Below are 20,367 nucleotides of genomic sequence, written 5' to 3' on the forward strand. Positions count from 1 at the left end.
GAGTGAGCACCTGTCTTCCAAGTGCCCAGGCCATGGGCACTAGCAAGGATAAGTTCCAGGACAGTCTCCCTCCAGCCCCCCTAGCTGGCCTGGAGCACCAGTGTGGGCTGTTTAGGATTGGACACCCCAGCTGTCTCCTCGCCCTCGCCCCGGCCCCAGGGCCGGCTGGAGTGGGCTTTCTGGGCCCGACTCCCATGGGTGCCTCCCTTGAGTTGGGGCAGCCGTGACTCAGCCGTGGACCCAGGCGCTCAGCTCATCTTTGGCTCAGGCACTGGGCCGGCCTCCAGCTCTCGGCAGCCAGCAAAGCTGCCGCTGTCTGGGTCAGGAATCCCTGGCAAGTGTGGGAGGCGGGCGGGCAGGAAAAGCTGAGCTGCTTGGAAAACTGGGGTCAGGATGTTGGAGCTGGAAGCCTCCCCAGAGATCATCCAGGCCTCGGACCGGACTGCATGTCATAATCTCCGGGGATTGAAAGACACAGGGTCCTGGGCCCGACGTGGACCTGCTTCTCGGGGGTGGGGTCCAGGAAGCTGGCAGTGGGAACGGCAAGTGTTGGCAGCCACTGGGCTACCTGCCCGTGTGGCTCACGGATGGGCAGGGCTGCTGGAAAGCCAGGTAATAGGGCAGGTCACACCTCAGTGTCCCTGCAGACCAGGGACCCGGGATCCTCTCTCCCTGCCCCAGCTCTGCCTTTGGGGTCTTCATAAAAGAAGGTTGTCCCCTCTGGTCCCTGTGTGACTTTCAGACACATTAAGGGAGTGGCCCCCTGCCCTCCTGTGATCTCCTGGATGAAGCAGTTCCTGCCTCCTCCCCTGGGAGACCCCACCCCTTGTCCCCTTCCCCCGAGGCGCCCCAAAGCCTCTCTCTCATCTCTTATTAAGTGAGGTTGGATATTTTGGACCAGAAGGCAGGACCTAATGTCCATGGCTTTGTCTTCCTTCCTTCCTGGTGTCTGTCCCTGTTCTCAGTGGCCAAGAAGGAGAATTGGGCTCCTGGTCCTGCTGCTCCCTGTGTCGTGGGGAGACCAACCATCCTGCTTTGCCTGGAAGTAAGAGCTCTCTGTGCTGAACCCAGGAAGGTCTCAGGCAAACTGGGGTGAGTCGGTCAGCTTTGCTGAGCGTCAGCTGTGGGTCTGACCAGCCGGTCTTCCTGCTCCCCGCATTCTGGTGAGTGCCAGGACTACAACCCTTACGGCGCATGGCCATGGGAAGGGACCAGGCTGGGGGACAGAGAGACAGATGGACAGACCTCAGCCCCACCACCCCCTGGGCAGGTCTCTGTGGTGGAGTGGTGGTGTAGCAGGCCTGCGGCTCACACGCTGACGCTCTGATTCTCCACCCCAGACGTTCTGACAAGCTTCACAGTGGCGCTGATGCTGTGGGACCTGGGACCCCACTTGGGGGAGCCCCTGTCCAGGACATCTGTCTGACCCTAGCCCCCGCACTGTCAGCTCTTGGACGCTTCCTGGACGTGTCAAGATCCAGATATGCCCAGAGCTGTGGTCCCCCACCTTACCCCCCTCTCTCTCCAGCTTTTTTTTGGAGAGCCACACAAGCCGTAAGTTGTCAGACACCTTGCTTACAGCTTGTGGGCATCCTGGCTCCCACCCAGCGTGGCCGACCATCACACTTGTTATTAATTTTTCCCAAACATTTCTTGAGTGTCTGTGGAAATGCAAGCAGGTGTTTGAGGCAGTGGGAATATGGTAAACCCGACAGGTGTGTCCTCTGCCCCCTGGAGCCACCTTCCAGGTGGGGAACTCTGGTAGGAAGCACGGGAACAAGTCGCTTCGGACTCTACAAAGGAAATAAACGAAGTGGGGCTGCTGAGCAGCTGCCAGGTCGAAGGAAGGAGGGAGGCTGCGGGAGGAGATGGCACCTGGCAGAAGCTTCCCCTCGAGTCCGAGGCCCCAGAAGGGAGCATGCAGTGTGTTTGGGGGACAGCAAGGGGCAGTGCCAGAGCCCCATGCTGAGGGGAGAGGGCACGTGGTCCCAGGTCACATGGGGAGGTGACGTCGTACCCACAGCAGGAACCCCCTGGAAGCTTGTTAGCAGGAGAGCCATGAGAGACTGACTGACGTGGCTGCTGTTTGCAGGGGGCCGTGGGGGCAGGGAGGCCAGCGGGGAGCCGTTGCCACAGTGGGGGTGAGCAAGGATGGTGGCCTGGCCGGGGAGGTGGCGAGCAGTGCGCAGACGGGTGCGTGCTGGAGCTCAGCTAGTGCCAGCGGGGCCCCTCCCGGGTCGTTTCAGGGATGAGGCAGAAGGGACCCTGGGGTGAGGCAGGTGTCAGCCTGCATCTGAGCCGGTGGCGGGAGAGGAGCGGATCCGAGCGGGGAGTGAGGGGCCGTGTTCCATTTGGGATGCTTGTGAGACACTGAGGAGGAGACGTGGAGGCGGTGGCATCTTGGGGGTGCGGCTCGGGGAGAGAGAAGTGGAGTCACCAGCATACAGATGCTGTCAAAGCCGGGAGAGTGCCCTGCGGTGAGGGAGGGGGCTGGACGGGCTCGGGAGATGGCCCAGGACCCGGGCAGCGCTCAGCACCAGAGGCGCGTGGCTGGGTTGGGAGGGATGCCGGGTAGGGCGGCCCTGGGGCCTCGAGGAATGTCTGGGGGAAGGATGCTCGCGACCTCCCTCCTGCCTCTCGGCCCCCCTCGCAGCCCTTGCCCACCCGGGAAGCCGGGGTGAGTGGGAGTCCCTGGTCCCGGAGGGCTTCCTGACTGCTTATGCTCTGCCTCCCGTCGCTCGTGATGTCACTCCCAGGATCCCCTCCGGGGTGGCACAGAGCAGCCCTCGGCTGCCTCCAGCCTCGCCAGCCCCGTGTCCTCACTTGCCTGTGTGTGACGTGTGTGGCCTCCGTCCTCACCATCCCCTCCCCTCGCGCCCCTGGGATGTTGTCCTGTGGATTCTTGGGCGCTTGCCTCCTGGCGATCTGTTCTACTTCGCGCTCTCTGTTCTCTGCAGTTTGTTGGTTTTATTGGGTGATTTTCTTCTCCCTCGTTTTCCAATTAGAACTAGCCCCACCTTGCAGGCGAGGAAACGGGGTTTAGGGGGTTGATCCGATGAGGTCCTGGGTCTCACTGTGTGCGTGGTTCACGGCCATGGCTCTGGCCCCCGTCCCACCTGCTGCAGCTGCAGCCACATGAAGCTGCCCTGCTCTCACTTTGCCTCCTGCCCAAACACACGTGCCTGCCCAGGGCTGGGCTCCTTGGGCTCCGGCTCAGGACAGAGGGTCCTGGGAGCCCAGGTGGCCAGGACAAGTTGGAAGATGGCCCTCAGCCCAGCCCCTTTCCCCCCTCCCGCCCGAGTCCCTGGTTTCTTCCTAAGTGGATTAGGACCTTTGCCGGAAGGAGCCAGCAGCCGTCTGGGGCGACCGGGAGGCCGGGGCTGGAGCGCTGGCTGGTGCCTCCTGCTTTGCCCTGATTCGATTTGGGTTCCAGCAGCTGGGAGGCTGGCAGCCTGAGGCCTTTCTGGGAATGGCTCAAGGGACAGCGGGGGTGGGGTGGGGTGGGGGAGCCAGACGTCACCTGCCCCAGGCAGGCAAGCTTCTCAGCTGGTCACAGGGCAGACCTGCGATGGGGCTCCGTGCCACAGAAGGCCATGGCCTGCCTCCTGGTCCACGTCCCAGCCAGGGCCTGTCAGGCCCTCTGCATCCCTTAATGCTGTGGATTTCAAGCTTTTCTAATATTGCAGCCTAGGAGAGAAATGCATTTTGTAAACATTTAGATGTGAACCCCATGCACATTTTGGGCAACCTCCGACTTGGCCAGTTTGTTAAAAATCAATATTTATCCACAGCCAAATAGCCAACTTGGGCCAGGACAGAGCGCAGAGCCAAGCACCAGTGCACTCCCGATTGCTTCGAATGTTGCTGTCGCTGACGCCAGACACCGCTCCTCTTGTTCTGTGTGGTGAATTCTGACATTTGCTGTTCTGTGTCATCAGTTACCCACCGAAAGGCCACAGTCTGTGGTTGGAACCACACTGAGCTGGGCCCTGGGGGTGCAGTGGTGATGGGCAGACCGGCCCCTGACCTCATAGAGCTTACGGTCCAGGGGGCAGCTCTGGTGGCAGAAGACACTGGGCCTGGCACTGTATCAGGTGCCAGGTCCAGCTGTCACCTGCCTGGGGGCCCCTGACCCCAACCCCAACCCCAGTTCTGTGCAGGACTCCTTTGCCCGCAGGAAGCAGAGAGAGCAGGGTTCAAAGGCTCCCTCTGGTGCCTGCAGCCCTGCTTCCTGCTCACTCCCCGGAACTGGCCACCTGAGGCCAGGCACAGGGGAGAGAAACTGCGGCTCCCGGTCCCTGCCCTCTGTCCTGTGTGGTTGGATTGGTGAGGGGGCAGCTGTCCCATAGGAAGGCACTGGCACTGGGGCATCTGTGGGTGCGCCTCCGGGACCTCTCTTTCTTGGGACCAAGAAAGGGAGGTGCAGGATGGATCATGGAGGAGTTCCCGTTGTGGCTCAGCGGCAACAAACCAGACTCGTCTCCTTGAGGATGCAGGCTCGATCCCTGGCCCCTCTCCATGGGTTAAGGCTCTGGCAGTGCCATGAGCTGTGGTGTAGGTCCCATGTGCAGTTTGGATGTGGAGTTGCTGTGGCTGTAGCATAGGCCGGCAGCTGCAGCTCCAATTTGACTCCTGGTCTGTGAACTTCCATATGCTGCAGGTGCAGCCCTTAGAAAAAGAAAAAGAAAAGGGAGGATGGATCATGGACCTTTGTATCGAGTGGGGCTGGGTGGGGACAGGGGTCCTGTTCCCTGCCTGGGGCAGCCCAGAATGGGGCCCTGTCTGAGGGTGCCCCAGCGAGGGGGAGGATACAGCGCTGTCCTCCAGGAGCCTCGTGACGAGGGGCAAAGTCCTGTCTTGGGGGAACCTTGTCTGAGACGAAGGGACCTCTTCCATGCGGTATCTTTCTGCACGTCCGAGACTCAGTCCTGAGGCCAGGAAGTAGACCGAGCCTCCCTGGCTTTGGGGCAGCAGCCTTGCCCCAGAAAGTGTGTGGTTTGATTCAAAGCTGTGATGGAGGGGGCTAGGGGATGCCTGACTCGCCTGGGATGGGAAGGGGTCGGAGGTGGGGCGATGGGGGCGCCTTCCCAGCAGAGGTGACAGTTAAAAGCTTAGGGGGCAGTAGGGAGTTCCCTTGTGGTTCAGCAGGTTAGGGATCCGGCCTTATCTTTGCTGTGGCTCTCATTACAGCTGTGGTGCAGGTTCAGTCCCTGGCCCAGGTACTTCCGCATGCCATGGATGTGGCCAAAAAAAAAAAAAAGAGCTAAAGGGTCAGTCAGTAGATGCCAGAGGGGCCAGGGAGGGCAGAATGGAACTGGCAAGAGCTGGGGAGCCGTGACAGGTGTTGGTATGTTTGGATGGTGACACTTAGAGGACCCGGAGCATGGGATATGGGGGCAAGTTGGGACAAGGGACAGGAGTCTGGAAACTCTGCATACCAAGCTGGGGAGTCGAGCTCATGTGGGCAGTAGGGAGCTATGGAGGGTATGTGAGCAAGGGAGGGCCGTGGGGAGAGCTGGCAGCTAGGGCTGCCGGGCAGACTGTTCAGGGTACTGGGCTCGCCTCTGGGGATGCAGACTTGGGGAGCCAGGTCCTGGGGCACACCCCTGTTATTGTGCCCTCTGTGCCCATAACTGTATGGGCCGTGATGCAGACTGCTGCGTGTCCATGCCTGTCGAGGCTCAAATTCCATCATGTAGCAGTTCCTGTTGTGGCTCAGCAGGTTAAGAACCCGACTAGTATCCATGAGGATGCGGGTTTGATCCTGGGCTCGCTCGGTGGGTTAAGGATCCGGCGTTGCCGTGAGCTCTGGTGTAGGTCGCAGATGCAGCTTGGATCCTGTGTGGCTGTGGCTGCGGCTGCAGTGTAGGCCTGCAGCTGTAACTCCCATGAGACCCGCAGCCTAGGAACCTCCACGTGCCGTGGGTGTGGCCTTAAAAAGAGAAAAAAATTCCATCATGTATGTTTAGACCCTTAGGTGAAGAGAAGGCCAGCTTTCTCAGATTCTTCCCGCCTGGGAAGTAGAGGTGGCCCTGGGGGCCGGGGGCGAGTGGGGGGCCCGCGGCCCGCGCCCACCTCCGCCTCCTCCCTCCCTCCCTCCACCCAGGCGACCATGGCCTTGCTGGGAAAGCGCTGCGACGTCCCCGCCAACGGCTGCGGGCCTGACCGCTGGAACTCCGCCTTTGCCCGCAAGGACGAGATCATCACCAGCCTCGTGTCTGCCTTAGATTCCATGGTGAGTGTCCCTGCCCCCCAGAGGAGTGGGACAGCCGTAGCCACTGCCGCTCCCAGGAGCCCTCGCCCACCTGGGCCTCACTGTCCCCATCTGCCCCACTGCCCCCCATCAGGGGCGGGAGGCTTGCGTGAGATCAGGCGTGTGTGACGTCCCACTGGCCCCGGCCCACGCCCCGCGTCCCCTCGCCCCATCCCCATTTCATCACCCCTTGCAGTTCAAGTCCTGTCGCTGGGATGGGCACGGTCTCCCTCCCAGCGGGTCACCAGGAGGAGCGTGTGTGGGCGGTGATGTGTCACAAAGCTGTGGTCCCCGTGGTTCAAGCGAGGGCTGTAACTGCGTCACTCCTTTGATGCCACTGGCTCCATACGCAAACCTATAGCCGGTTATCCCACGTGAGAAAATAATAATGTCATTTCCCTCCAGCCTTTTCCTGGGCAAGTTTTGTGATGGGGGTTAGGCAGGTGTTTTTTTTTTAAAAAAAGAAAGTCTGTCTGGCATCAGTTAATTGCACCCCTGCATTTTAGGACAGTGAAGTTGAACTTCAGAGAGGTCAGTACCTTGCCTGATGTCACACAGCATGGTCAGTTTTTCAAGAGGACCCCAGGGACAAAGTCTACAGTTCCCCAAGGGCCTCCCTCCAGGCTGTCCCTGCTGCGGGTGGCTCAAGGGCTACCTCAGTGGTGTTTGGGACAGAGGTGGTAGGCAACCCTGGGGAGGCCAGTGGGGGGCGGCCCTCATGAGGAGGGGGCCCCAGGAGCTCAGCCCTGTGCCTGCAGCAGTGTTAGCCTGATGGCGATGGAGGTACAGTTGATACAGGCAGTGCCACAGCCACTAGCCACATGTGACAATTGGAGCTGGCACGAAAGGCATGATGGCCCAGAGAGGTTAAGGAACCTGTCCCAGATCACACAGCAGCAGAACTGTGATCAGAAGCCAGACTTCTTGAGCACCGTTCACAGAGCCCTAATTCAGGTTAAAGCCAGCATTTAGAAGTTCCCACCGTGGCTTAGTGGCTTAAGAACCCGACACAGTGTCCGTGAGGAAATGGGTTCAATCCCTGGTCTTGCTCAAGTGGGTTAAGGATCCAGCGTTGCCACGAGCTGCCGTGGTATAGGTTGCAGATGCAACTCGGATCTGGCGTTGCTGTGGCCTAGGTTGGCAGCTGCAGCTCTGATTCGGCTCCTAGCCTGGGAACTTGCATATGCCGGCTGCGGCCCTCAAAAAGAAAACCACCCAACGTTTATCAGGGGCTGACTGCCTGCCACAAGCTTTGCAGGCAGGGTCTTCCTGGTGCCATAGGTCGGAGGCCTGGAATGCTGGTCTCCTCGGTCGTAGCCACACCTGCCTCCCCACCCCGCCCCCGTGTTAGGGTTTCCTTTGCAGTGAGCCTGCCAATGTCAACTCTGGGGCTGCAGAAATACCTACCCTCTTGGCCTGTATACGGGCACTGGCAATGGCCCAGTTGAGATTTTTTTTCCTACCAATCAGCTCCCATTGAATCCCCACACAAGCCCATCACAACCCAGGGAGCTGGGCTGCTGGCCCCCATTCTATGGATTTGGAAACTGAGGCCCAAAGAAGGGCGTGACTTTCAGCAAAAAGGCCGATGTGGGATTGAGGCCTGGATCTGTCAGAGCCTCGGTTCTCTGGGGGCCTGTACCAGCCCCTCATCTAGGACTTGGAGAGAGCCCAGGACAGGGTCGTCCCTGGAGCTGGGAACAGGAAGCCCACCCCAGAGCAGGAGAGCAGGGAGAGGGAGGGGCAGAAGCCGTGTGTGCCTTTGTCCCCCTCTGTCCCCCATGACCTTGTCTTTTCCCTCTGACCTTGGCCAAGCTCAGGGGCGTCATTCATTCATTCCCACTGCAGACTCTGAGACCCACACGTTGGGGGGGTGATCGCTCCCTGGAGCTGCTGGTGGGGTCCCGGGCTCCTGGGAGCTCACCTCCCACCTGCCCCAGCTGCTCGGGGGCGTCCTGAGCGGGGACCTTCCCCCAGCTCACACCTCTGCTCCCCCCGCAGTGCTCGGCGCTCTCCAAGCTCAACGCGGAGGTGGCATGTGTCGCCGTGCACGATGAGAGCGCCTTCGTGGTTGGCACAGAGAAGGGGAGAATGTTCCTGAACGCACGCAAGGAGCTGCAGTCAGACTTCCTCAGGTTCTGCCGTGAGTACCCAGGGCTCCGGAGGACTAGGCCCCGCGGTCGCTGAGGGCAGGAGCTCCGGCCCGTTGCTGGGTCCCCGGAGCCACCCCGGCCGACCCTGTGTTGGGGGAGGCACGGGGCAGGAGGGGCCGGTGTAGGCTTCTCAATGTGGCATTGCCCGGGTGGCCAGAGTTTTTGCTGGGCTCCCACCGCAGCCCGTCGGCCGTAGACACCGTCTGACTGGACCCCGGGGGGACCAGACCCAGCCGCCTGCCGCTGCTCATGGACAAAAGGGGACACTGAGGCCCAGTGCTGGGGCCTTGTTCCTGTGTGTCCCTGACGCAGGCGCAGGGAGCATGTGTTCAGCTGGTTCTTATTGAGCGCCTGCTGTGTACAGCGCCCTTTACAGGGCTAACTCGCTTGTCCTGACCTCAGCCCTACGAGGCTGGCACTGTCTCTCTTATGATCACAGCATCTCGGAACCGCTTCTTGGTGGCCTGGGGGGATGAGGTGACTTGGGGACACGCCCAGCACGTAGGAAATGCTTTGTAAAGGCGAGCAGTTAGGGAGATTGTGATGAATAGGGCTGGGCCGTGTGGCAGTGTTGTTGACTACTCCTGGCAGGAGACGGTCACCACCGGGTTAGAAGTGAGAAAATGAGGTACAGGAGCATAACCCTGGGGGACACTCAGCCCATGAGCGATGGAGGAGGGGTTCGCTCCTTCTACTCCACGTCTTCAAAATGGGAGGCACAGCAGGGCACCCCCAGATCCCCTGCCAAGGGGTCCTGATCGCTCCCAGAAGTGACCAGCACTCCGAGCTGTGGGCCAGGAGCCCTGAGGCAGAGGGTGCTTCCAAAGCCACCAACTCTTCCGTGCCGCCTGGGCCGTCAGGGCCCCCTGGTAACTGGCTCCAGGCCTCTGCATTCTCCGCTCCAGCATCCCTGGTGCTCAGGCAGGCTGTGCTGTGCTGCAGTGCTCGTTCCCCAACTGTACTGCGTGTCCCTGCTCACAGCTGCCTTTGCCCCTACCCGCTCCCCCACCCCTCTGCCTGGCAGACGCCTCCCCAGCCTCCAGACTCATGTCCCTCCCGCCCCAGGTCCCCTTCGTGCCCCTGCACCCCAGCACCCACACTGTGGCTGCTCCCACACCCATAGTGTCTTATGCCCTAAACTTCCATCCGCGCCTGGTGCCCAGCTTGCACCCGAGCTCCCGAGGGGGGCCAGCTTCCCCTTGGTGGGGGGTCAGAGCCTGGGCAGGGCATCCGAGCCCGCGATTTGAGACTTAGAGCTTTTGGGGTTAAGAGCAGGTCCTGGAGTCAGACCCCGTCCTGGCACTGCCACCTGCTGCCTGCTGGGCCTCAGCCTCCTCATCTGTGAAAGGGCAGGACGGTGCTACCCTCTCGTGGGTGGATCTCAGGATGAAACGAGTCGATAGGTGGGGAGCACTTACAACAATGCCTGGCGCTCAGTTCCCCCTCCGTAAAGGCCAGCTGGTGTTTTCCTCACTGTTTCTAGCATTTGCATCACACCCTGTCACCCCCTGGGCCTGGATCCTGACATCAGCCATTTCTGGGAAGGCTGTGCCCGGGGGCTGGGCATACTGCTACTAGGGTCCAGCCTCTCACCCAGCCAGCCCCGTCTCCTGATCAGCCCTCAGAGCCTGTAGCTGCTCCCAGGTTGGGTGGGGGGCCGGGCCAGGGTCAGGGTGGGCAGTGGCAGGGTCCTGTGGCCCTAGGTGGCCAGGCTAGGAGCCAGGCTGGGGCCTGGGGAAGGTGCACCTGGCTTCCCAGAGCCAGGCAGAGCTGCTATTTATAGCAAGCTATTTATTTCAAGCTTCGCAGGTCCCCAAGGAGAGCAGGCTCCAAGCTGGGAGGGGGCCCCCAGGCCCTCTTCTCATCCCCCTTTCCGATGCAGTTTCTAGCATCTTCCCTACCCAAGAATCCACTGACACTCACAGACCCTCACCCCGACCCAGCCTGGCATGCAACTGCCTCCTTGCAGCCCCTTGGCCTCCTGGTGGGATCCCCACATCGTCTCCCCATTTGGCAGAGCTGAAAACTAGGGCCTTGGAGTTTCCGTCATGGCACAGTGGAAACGAATCTGACTGGAAACCATGAGGTTGCGGGTTCGACCCCTGGCCTTGCTCAGTGGGTTAAGGATCTATCGTTGCCATGAGCTGTGGTGTAGGTCACAGACGTGGCTCAGATCTGGTGTGGCTGTGGCTGTGGCTGTGGCGTAGGCCAGCAACTGCAGCTCTGATTGGACCCTTAGCCTGGGAACCTCCATATGCCGTGGGTGCGGGCCCCCCCCCCCCAAAAAAGAAAGAAAACTAGGGCCTCAATTGGCAAAGACACGAAGGGGTGTTCTGAGCCTGGCCAGCTGGTCTCTTTGAGGCCCAGAGAGGGAAGGGACTTGCCCGAGGTCACACAGCAGGTTCGAGGTGACCAGGGATGGGTGCCCTAGGCTGGGCACAAGGAACTCGGAAATGACCAGCCCTGGCTCTAGACCGGTGGTTGGAGCAGGGCTCGCTCACTCATTAACTCTTCATTGGTTCATTCATTCCTCTGCACTGTGTGGGCCGCCCAGCTGCAGGGCTTAGCAGGGGGGCAGGGACATCCCCGCTCACTGGGCAGGTGGTGAGACAGGTACTCACCACGGGCCCGCGTGCTCTGTGTCCCACAGGAGGGGCCCCATGGAAGGAGCCGGAGGCAGAGCACCCGAAGAAGGTGCCGCGGGCTGAGGGTGGTGGCCGGAACATCCCACGGTCTGCCCTGGAGCACGGCTCGGACGTGTACCTTCTGCGGAAGATGGTAGAGGAGGTGTTTGATGTTCTTTATAGTAAGATCCTTCCTCCTTCCATTTGGGGCCCCCAGGCGGGTGGGAGCTCTGGCCCTCTCCTGCCCAGCGGAGGAGGCCCCCGCCTGCCCCACTGCGGACCCTGGGTAAAACCTCCAGGCATGGGGGCCTTGCCCAGCCACCACCCCCCGCCCCATTCTGCATCCCCAGGCATGAATCTTCCGTCCCAGCCCCGTTTCCTGAACGGCCCTCCCTGTCCTCCCTGCCCTGGCGCTGGGCCCTGGTCACTGCCTCCTCCCACCTGGAAATGGCCCCAGGCTTGTCCTGGTCCCCTCACCTCCAGGCCAGCTCCCTGCTGCCCCCACCTGCCCTGTGACCCAGGCGTCTTCCCAAAGCACAAGTCCGACCACAGCGTCTTCCGTCCACAGCCTTCGAGGGCTCCGCGTTGCCCCGGGCATGGCGTCAGCCCTACCCGGCCGGCCCCACCCACCCTTCCAGCCTTGCTGACCCACGTCCTGTTCTCCTGCTCACTCTGGCTTCATTTCACATGTCCCTGCCTTTGCTCCGCTGTGCCTTTGGGGCCGGCCTTCCCCCCCTGTGTCTGGTGGACACCACATTGCTGTCTAAGGCTCAGCTCTAGCTAGCCCCCTGCTGCGCACGGGGCTAGGACCCCTCTGGGCACCCACCGTGCCCTGTCCCCTCACTAGCCCAGTTGCTCTCTGGGCAGGGACTGTGCCTGCCCTTTTTACTATTCCTAGCCTGTAATTCAGGATCCAGCAACAGCCGACCCTCAGAAGGTGTTTGTTGAATGACTGAGTGAAAGCTAACTGGCCAGCCAAGTCCTTCCAGTGGGGTGAGAGGGGGGAGGGGCGGGGCAAGCCTGGCCTCCCTGAGGAAATGTCAGGTTGCAGAGTCTCTGGCCCAGTGGTGGCCTTCATACTCCCCAGGTCCTGTCCATCCCCGAGGGCCCCACCCATAAGTTCTGACTTGCTGTGTCCCTTTCCGTGTTGTGGCCTTTGGTTCTGAGGAGCAAAGGTCTGGGAGGAAACTCCTGCCATTGTTTCGATGTCAGGAGAAGGAGGGCGAGAGGGGTGGGGGCCCGGAGGACCTGGTGGGCCCGCAGGCCACCTGGGATGGGGGGACTTGTCACGTGTGGTTGGCTGGGCCACTGTGGACCCTTGCCAGATGCAGAGCTCATGCCCAGAGCCGTCCACGCCCTGCTCACTCTGCCCGGACCTCCCTTGCCGACCCCGGGTGGGGTCAGAGGTGGCTGTGGCAAGAGGGGCCGCTTTCTCCAGGTGGGGGCGGCAGTGTCCCTTGGCCCTGCCTCCCCTCACCCCTTTCGGGTGCTCACCGTCACCTCAGCCTGTCTCTTCCTCTCCATGTCGCTCCCTCCCCTGCCCTGCTCTCTCATCCTCTCTCCTTCCTCCCAAGGCTTTTTCCCGCCATCTCTGGCCTACGTTCTTGCCCTCACCCCTCTCTCCTCACCTCGTGCCCGCAGCCCCGGGCCCTGCTTCCCCTCCACCCTGATGCCCGAGAAGAGCACGGCGGGGAAGCAGGGATGCCCTCCACCTCGGCGGATGCCCTCAGATGCAGACGAGGGGGCCTCGCCCATCCCACTCACCCCTGCAGGGCTATAGTCTGCGTGAGGTGTGCGGTTAAGGGGCCTGTGGGGTCCTTTTCCCGGGGACCCGGCCCTGCAGGGAGTCAGCTCTGGGGCGCGCCCGGCCCCACCCCAGCCTGGCTGCCCTCTCATTCTAGGCCCTCTCCTCGACCCCCCACAGGCGAGGCCCTGGGAAGGGCCAGCGTGGTGCCGCTGCCCTACGAGAGGCTGCTCAGGGAGCCGGGGCTGCTGGCCGTGCAGGGGCTGCCCGAGGGCCTGGCCTTCCGGAGGCCGGCCGAGTATGACCCCAAGGCCCTCATGGCCATCCTGGAGCACAGCCACCGCATCCGCTTCAAGCTCAAGAGGTGAGCGAGGCAGCAGCCTGGGAGCGGCTGAGGGCCTGGGGGCCGGACCGCGAGGGTGCCCCGCTTCCACGCTGGCTCAGCCCCTCCAGGCCACTGATCCAACCAGAAGGGAGGGGACTTCAGACACTGCTAGGGGACCCTGGTTGTGATAGCTCCCAGTCTGATGGCGGAGGCGAGGCAGAAACTCAATCACAGAGCCCGCCCCGAGCCAGGTGCTGGGTCTCGGACATCTTCCAGGGGACGTCCGTGTTGCAGGGGCTTGGCTGGGGACAAAGCAGCACCAGCAGCACCCACGGTATGAGGAGCAGCCTGCCCAAAAGTGTGGAGGCGGGAAGCCACATCGTGGGGACCCGCTCGGGTTCCATTAGGGACTGACGGGCCAGGAGGTCGCAGAGGCTGGGCTGGGTCGGGTACCGATGGCAGGGCAGCCGGGCAGCCAGCCTGAGTCGCCCATCCGTGCTCAGGCACCATGGCCAGTGCCCGAGCCTGGAGCAGCCGGATGCGACAGGAGATGGGAGACCATCAGCTGCAGCTGAGATGAGGCACCAAGCAGAGGGGCAGAGCCTCAGGTGGCCCAGCCATGTGGCCCTGGGCATGTCCCAACCCTTCCCGGGGTCTGCCCCCCTCCACCTGTAAAATGGGGACTAGCTCCTGCCCCTCCCAAAGTGTCATGCTCTGCAGAGGGGGCGCTGGGGGGAGAAGCCTCTGGCAGGACAGGTGTACGAAGCTGTCACGCATCCTCTCCTTCACCCAGGCCGCTTGAGGACGGCGGGCGGGACTCGAAGGCCCTCGTGGAGCTGAATGGCGTCTCCCTGATAGCCAAGGGGTCTCGGGACTGTGGCCTGCACGGCCAGGCCCCCAAGGGGCCACCCCAGGACCTGCCCCCCACCGCCCCCTCCTCGTCCATGGCCGGCTTCCTGTACAGCACCGCACTCCCCAACCACACCGTGAGGGAGCTCAAGCAGGAGACGCCCGCCTGCCCGCTTGCCCCCAGCGACCTGGGCCTCGGCCGGCCTGGGCCTGAGCCCAAGGCCCCCGGTGCCCAAGACTTCCCGGACTGCTGTGGTAAGCTGCTGCCGCGAGCCCCGGGGCAGGTCGGGTGCTTAGGGCTCAGGTAGGAGCGAGGGGCCGTGGCGGGTCGGATGGTGCCCTAGCTCAGACCCAGTCAGACCCCAGGCCTGCCTCCAGTCATCTGTGAATGGTATCCTGGGCCTGGGACCAAGAGATGCCCGAGAGGACTTCCAGGGAGGTCTGTGGAGGGGGTAGACATTGCTAATCAGTCCATGCATTTAATGAGCACCTATTACATACCCGGCGTGGATTAGGGTACTAGAAACATAAGAAAAGCAACAGCTGGCCATGGAAACACCCTGTGCCCATATCCTGGCCCTGCTACATGGTGGCTGTGTGTCCCTGGGACAGATCTCTACCTCTCTGAGCCTCACTTTCCTCGTCTGTAAAACAGAGATGCCGGTAGTGCTTATCTTGCTGGCTTAAGATTAAATGAGAACATGTAAGAAATGCACACTCTGGAGTTCCCGTTGCGGCATGATGGAAACGAATCTGACGAGGCTCCATGAAGACACGGGTTCGATCCCTGGCCTTACTCAGTGGGTTAAGGATCCAGTGTTGCCGTGAGCCATGGTGTAGATTGCATTCACGCCTCGGATCCGGTATGGCTGTGGCATAGGCTGGCAGCTGTAGCTCTGATTTGACCCCTAGCCTGGGAACGTCCATACACCGCAGGTGCAGCCCTAAAGAGACAAAAAAAAAAAAAAAGAAAGAAAGAATGCACATTCTCCAGCCCAGCCATAGTCCTGGCTGAACCTGGAGCTTTGGCACAGGGCCCAGCTGCCTGCAAATTGACGAGTCTGCCACGTGGTTCTCATGTGTCCTCAAGTTTGAGAACTGTGCTGTTAAAGCACCGAGTCCAGAGCTTGGCACATAGTAGGTGCCTATAAGTTGTACCTATTTTTGTTATTATGAGAAGGAGCAGAAGGGACACCTCTCTCCTCCACACGTGTATGGGCTGACCAGGGGGATGGGACCTCTATGCCTGGGGCAAGTGTCTCCACCTGTAAAGGGTGACCTCAGGCGTCCTGCCTTCCCTCCTCTGCCGTTCAGGCAGTGGACTCTGCTAAGAATGTCTCAGGCCTCTGGTCAGGGAACTTGCCTTGAGTTCACGGTCACGGGGCTCAGCCTGTTATCTGGTCTGTGCACTCAGGCCCCATCTGGGGGACCCCTCTTGGGGCCCACCTTGAACCTGTACCTTTCTGCTCCCTTGTCCAGGACAGAAGCCCCCCGGGCCTGGCGGTCCTCTCATCCAGAACGTCCACGCCTCTAAGCGCATCCTCTTCTCCATCGTCCACGATAAGTCAGGTAGGACGGTGCCTGTGGCAGCACCCTGACCAGAGTGGGCATCCAGGACTGGGGTTGTGCTTGCTGACGTCCACGTTGCCCCCAGGGCTTTGGGAGAGAAAGGAGGAACAGCTCTGCACCAGGGACTTGTGAGGAAAACCAGAGCGTCACAGCTACACACTGCTGCGTAGCGAATTGCCCCCACACGTCGCTTGACGTGACGCATAGGGATACCTTGCAGTTTCTGTGGCTCAGGAATTTGGGAGCAGCTTAGCCGGGTGGTTCTGGCCCAGCATCTCTCATGAGGTTGGAATCAAGGTGTCAGCTGGGTGCACTTCCCGTTGTGGCCCAGCAGAAATGGGTCCTGCGAGCATCCATGAGGATGTGCGTTCGATCCCCGGCCTCGCTCAGTGATTGGGGATCTGGCATTGCCATGAGCTGTGACGTAGGTTATAGATGCAGTTCGGATCCTGCATTGCTGTGGCTGTGGTGTAGGCTAGTAGTTGTAGCTCTCATTCAACCCCTAGCCTGGGAACCTCCACATGCTGCAAGTGCAGCCCTAAAAAGCAAAAAAAAAAAAAAAAAATTCCACCTCATGAGGGCTTGAGCGTCAAAAAAAATATGTGGACAGATTTTAAAAGTACTACGCAGGAGTTCCCTGGTGGTACAGTGGGTTAACGATCTGGTGTTATCACTGCAGCAGCCTAAGTCACTGCCACGGCTTGAGTTCAGTCCCTGGCCCAGGAACTTCTGCGTGTCATGGGCGTGGCCAAAAAAAAAAAAAAAGGGACCTTGCAGAGTACAGAGAACAGGAAGATTTGGGTATATTTCACTTATACCCAAAGGCGAAGTAAGACTTTACAGCATTTTTTGCCTTGTGGAGGTCTCAAGCTCGCCTTCAATGAGAAGTTCTTTAAGAAACCTAGATTCCTGGGCCAGCTCCTGTCGTGACTAGTATCCATGAGGACACGGGTTTGATCTCTGGCCTCGCTCAGTGGGTTAAGGATCCAACATTGCTGGGACTGTGGTGTCGGTCACAGACACAGCTCAGACCTGGTGTTGCTGTGGCTGTGGTGTAGGCTGGCAGTGGCGGCTCCCATTCGACCCCCTAGCCTGGGAACTTCCATGTGCCGCAAGTGTGGCCCTAAAAAGACAAAAAAAAAAAGAAAGAAAATTAGATTCCTGGGATCAGAATAGAGACCTCACCCTGCTAAAAAAGGTGCATCGCTGCCAGGGAGGGGACCTGGATGTCCAGGCGGAGCAGCACTGTGGGAGGCCATGCTGGGCAAGGGATACAGGCCGAGAAAGGCTCTCACCCCTGTCCTACCTGGGTGATCGCAGGCAAGTTACTCAGCCTCTCTGAACCTCAGTTTTCCCATCAGCAGAATGGGAATAGCATCTCTGTTTACACGTTGTCCTGAGGGATTAACTAGGCTCTTTATTCTATTATATAAAGTCTTTAGCACAGATGAGCACTTGCTAAAGATGCTATTATTATCATTTTTATGAACCCAACGATTGCTCTAGTTATTATTATTAGATGGAGGCAGAGACTGATTTTATGGGAGAGGCCACCAAGACTGAGGGTTCAAGGGACGCCGATGGGAGTCAAAACCGGGTGAGACCCGAGGTGCACGAGACATGAGGCTTCGGTTTTCAAGGTCAAGGCTCAGGAGAGGCCCAGGGTGGTCCAGCTGAGCCCACACAAAATACGCTGCTCGCAGGGGTGGCCAGAGAGGCAAGAGGCAGCCAGGCTGTGGAGTCCCTGCGCCGACGGCCCCTCACTGGTGCCTCCCGTGTTTTGATAGAGAAGTGGGACGCCTTCATAAAAGAAACCGAGGACATCAACACGCTCCGGGAGTGCGTGCAGATCCTGTTTAACAGCAGATATGGTGAGTGGGCGGCACGGGCCGCGGCGTGGCCCCAGCAGCGCGCTGAGCATCTCATTATGTGGCAATCACTCGTGTTCCCCAACACGACAGCGGGAGCCATATGCTGGCACCCGCGTGCCATCAACACGAATGTCATCTCCTGTCTGGTTGGGGGTGGTTGTGTCAATATTTCCCTTGCAGATTCTCTGGGGGGGGCGGGACTGATGGCAGCGCCCCAGGCCTTGAGTCACCTGTCGGCAGGCAGGCTGGTGGGGGTGGGGGGCAGGCTGCCCATCTAGAGGACCGTCCTGAGGGCCCAGAAAACGGCCGTCGGCCTCACCTGTCTGCACGTTCCTTACCTTTGCTCGCACCGTACCCCCTGCCCCGCTTGCCCTTTGCATGTTTTGCAGGCACACGCCCACCTGTCCTTGAAGACTTAACCCGGGCCCTTAAAGCCCCGATGTCTTTCTGTTCCGTGTCACACACTCGATGTGCCTTGTCTGTATCTGCCCCCATGAGAACCAGGACTGCTCTGGCCCCTCTGTGTCACCAGCACCCAGGACTGAGCCGAGCTCGGTGCAGGTGTCTGCTCACCACACTCCGGGCAACAGATGCTCTGGGGCAGGGGTGTGTCCCCCGTGGGGCAGAGCTTCAGCCAAGTGAAAAGAGTGGCCGCTGCTTGGCTGCAGAGCAGGGGCAGACCGGCCTGGGAGCCCTTCCCACCCTGGGTCCTGGGAACCCCGCGTGGCCTCCTACACCTGCAGCGTGGCCTGGGCCAGGGTGGGTGACTTTCAGTCCCTGGGGAGATGCCGCAGGTACCCGAGACTACTCAGCATGTGGGTGTGGCGTCATGGAACACCACCTGAATTGTGCAGCCCCTCTGGGGGGAGCTGCTGGGCAGGATGGGACCACAGGAGGGGCTGGGGGAGAGCACTGCCCTGGGAGTCCATGGCCGCTTGCCGGATGCCCTGGAGTTGGCAGTCTCCCTCCCTGACCCTGGCCTTTTACCGTGACCAGGTCAGACCTGCCGGGCTTGCCCTCTTCTCTCCTGGCCTCTGCTTCCCTCTCTCTCTCATCTCTTTTTTCTCATCCTTTTCCTTCCTCCCTCCCTTTCTGCTTAGCTTTAAAAACAAAACCAAAAAACTGGAGTTCCCGCTGTGATGCAATGGGATCGGTGGTGTTTTGGGAGCGCTGAGATGCAGGTTCCATACCCGGCCTGGCACAGTGGGTTCAGGATCCAGTGTGGCTACAGCTGCGGCTTCAGCTGCTCCTGTGGCTCAGATCTGATCCCTGGCCCAGGAACTCCATATACCGCGGGGCAGCCAAAAAAAATGAAAAAACGAAAGGAAACAAAAAACCCTCTTTCTCTACTCACAACACTTCTGACACCAGACGTGCGAATTTTCCATGCCAAGCCACCCTCCTTCTCTGTTCCCACCCGCTGGGGGGCCTATAATTCGATTCAGCTCTGACGCTAACTGCCCAGAGTTAACGCAAGACCCCGCTGGTTAAGGGCTCAGTCCCCTAAGACTGCCCCCACTTCAGAAGCCGGTCCCATGTGGTGGGACCCCAGGGAACCCACCCTTCTGTCCGACTTGGCTACACGCTCATGGTTCCCACGCGCCCCCCTCCTGGGGTTTGGCCCTTTGCTGCAGCGGCTCCCGGAACTCGGGGAAACGCGTTGCGTCTGTTGCCCCGTTTATCATCGAGGATACAGATGCACGGCCAGATGAAGAGGTACCTAGGGCGAGGTCTGGGAGGGTCTCGAGCACAGGCACTTCTGTTCCCGTGGCCTTTGGGACGGACCACCTTCCTGGCACATGATCTTCCTCCCAGAAGCTCTCTGAACCCCTTCTTTTAGAGTTTTGGCAGAGGTTCCCTGCAGTCGGCATGACCGATGTAACCACTGGCCGGTAACAGTTAGCTCAGGCTCCAGCCCCTCTCACTCCCACAGGGCGAGGGGAAGCTCCAGGCTTCTAATCACGGGTTTGGTTCCTCTGGCAACCAGCACCCATTCCGAAGCCTACCTAGGGGCCCACCTTTGCCCTCAGAGCTACCTCACTGGCATAAGCTCAGGTGGGTTGAAAGGGGCTCGTTAGGAATCACAAAAGACCCCCTCTCACCCTGTCACTCAGGCAGTGACCAGGTTTTAGGAGTTGAAGACTCTGTCACAGTCCCACTTGCTTTCCCCCCCCCCCTTTTTTTTTTTTGGTTCTCACACGTTTACCAGTTTGCTTACTTCTCAGCCATGCGTGCCAGGCACTCAGGCCAACTCTCGTCTCAAGGTGCTTCTGCAGGTGCCTGAAGAGGTGCCTGCATCAGTGCGCCATACACAGTGGTACATTTTAGTGTGTTGAGCGTGCAGGGGTGGGGGCCCTTGGGAAGGAGGGCAGCTCAGAGGCGAGGTCTCAACGGCTTGGAGAGTCAGGGGTGGCTTCGTGGAGGAGGTGTTGTTTGACCCACCCTGCGGCTGGGGAAGCCTGCGCACGCGCGTGGGTTTGGCGGAGGGTCTTCCTGGCTGGGGTGGGGCTGAGCCAGGCTGGCAGTGCCTTCTCTCCTCCCCAGGGGGCTGGGAGCTGGATGGGGAGTAGGGCGAGGGGAGCAGGGGAGGGCCGGCTCTGTCCGTGTGGGGCGGCTTCTGCCGGAGCAGACTGGCAGCTGCTGGTTTTCCAGCCTCTTGTACATGGTGGGTGTTTCTGGGATTCTGGGTCTTTCCTGGAGATCAGCACTGGGGCTCATCCCCACGGCCAAGACCAAGGAGCGTTGGGCTTGGAGTGGCGGAGATCCTGCCTTCCTCAGGCCAGAGCTTCCTCTGAGCTGTCCCTTCAGCTGCCCTGGGGAGAAGCTTCCCTCTCCCGCCATGTGCTGGGGGTCCTGGGGGTGGGCGGGGACCTTGTTCGGCAGCCTGAGGCATGCTGCAGACCCTGGCCAAGCAGATCCTGCTCCTAGTTCTGCCGTTTCAGCCACCAGATCTGGGTGAAATGGGCCAGCAATGGAGCT

At 60.4% G+C, this 20,367-nt stretch overlaps 1 protein-coding gene across 4 annotated transcripts in view; it reads left to right on the forward strand.

Annotated features, from left to right (window-relative positions):
• GTF2IRD1 (GTF2I repeat domain containing 1) overlaps nucleotides 1-20,367 on the forward strand; it is a 116,498-nt gene that overhangs the window by 28,412 nt on the left and 67,719 nt on the right. For 3 of the 4 annotated variants that reach the window (XM_047779898.1, XM_047779894.1, XM_047779897.1), the window contains exons 2-8: nucleotides 6,107-6,235; nucleotides 8,255-8,396; nucleotides 11,057-11,212; nucleotides 12,955-13,138; nucleotides 13,893-14,203; nucleotides 15,428-15,517; nucleotides 17,305-17,388. In XM_047779898.1, the coding sequence (XP_047635854.1) occupies nucleotides 6,113-6,235; nucleotides 8,255-8,396; nucleotides 11,057-11,212; nucleotides 12,955-13,138; nucleotides 13,893-14,203; nucleotides 15,428-15,517; nucleotides 17,305-17,388 (1,090 nt within the window). In that variant the 5' untranslated portion in view covers nucleotides 6,107-6,112. Of the gene's footprint in view, nucleotides 1-1,011; nucleotides 1,164-6,106; nucleotides 6,236-8,254; nucleotides 8,397-11,056; nucleotides 11,213-12,954; nucleotides 13,139-13,892; nucleotides 14,204-15,427; nucleotides 15,518-17,304; nucleotides 17,389-20,367 lie in introns of those variants that run through there. The other variant, XM_047779896.1, reaches the window with a different exon arrangement.

Source organism: Phacochoerus africanus, chromosome 5 (genome assembly GCF_016906955.1).
Source record: "Phacochoerus africanus isolate WHEZ1 chromosome 5, ROS_Pafr_v1, whole genome shotgun sequence".
In the NCBI taxonomy this organism is placed as follows: Eukaryota; Metazoa; Chordata; class Mammalia; order Artiodactyla; family Suidae; genus Phacochoerus; species Phacochoerus africanus.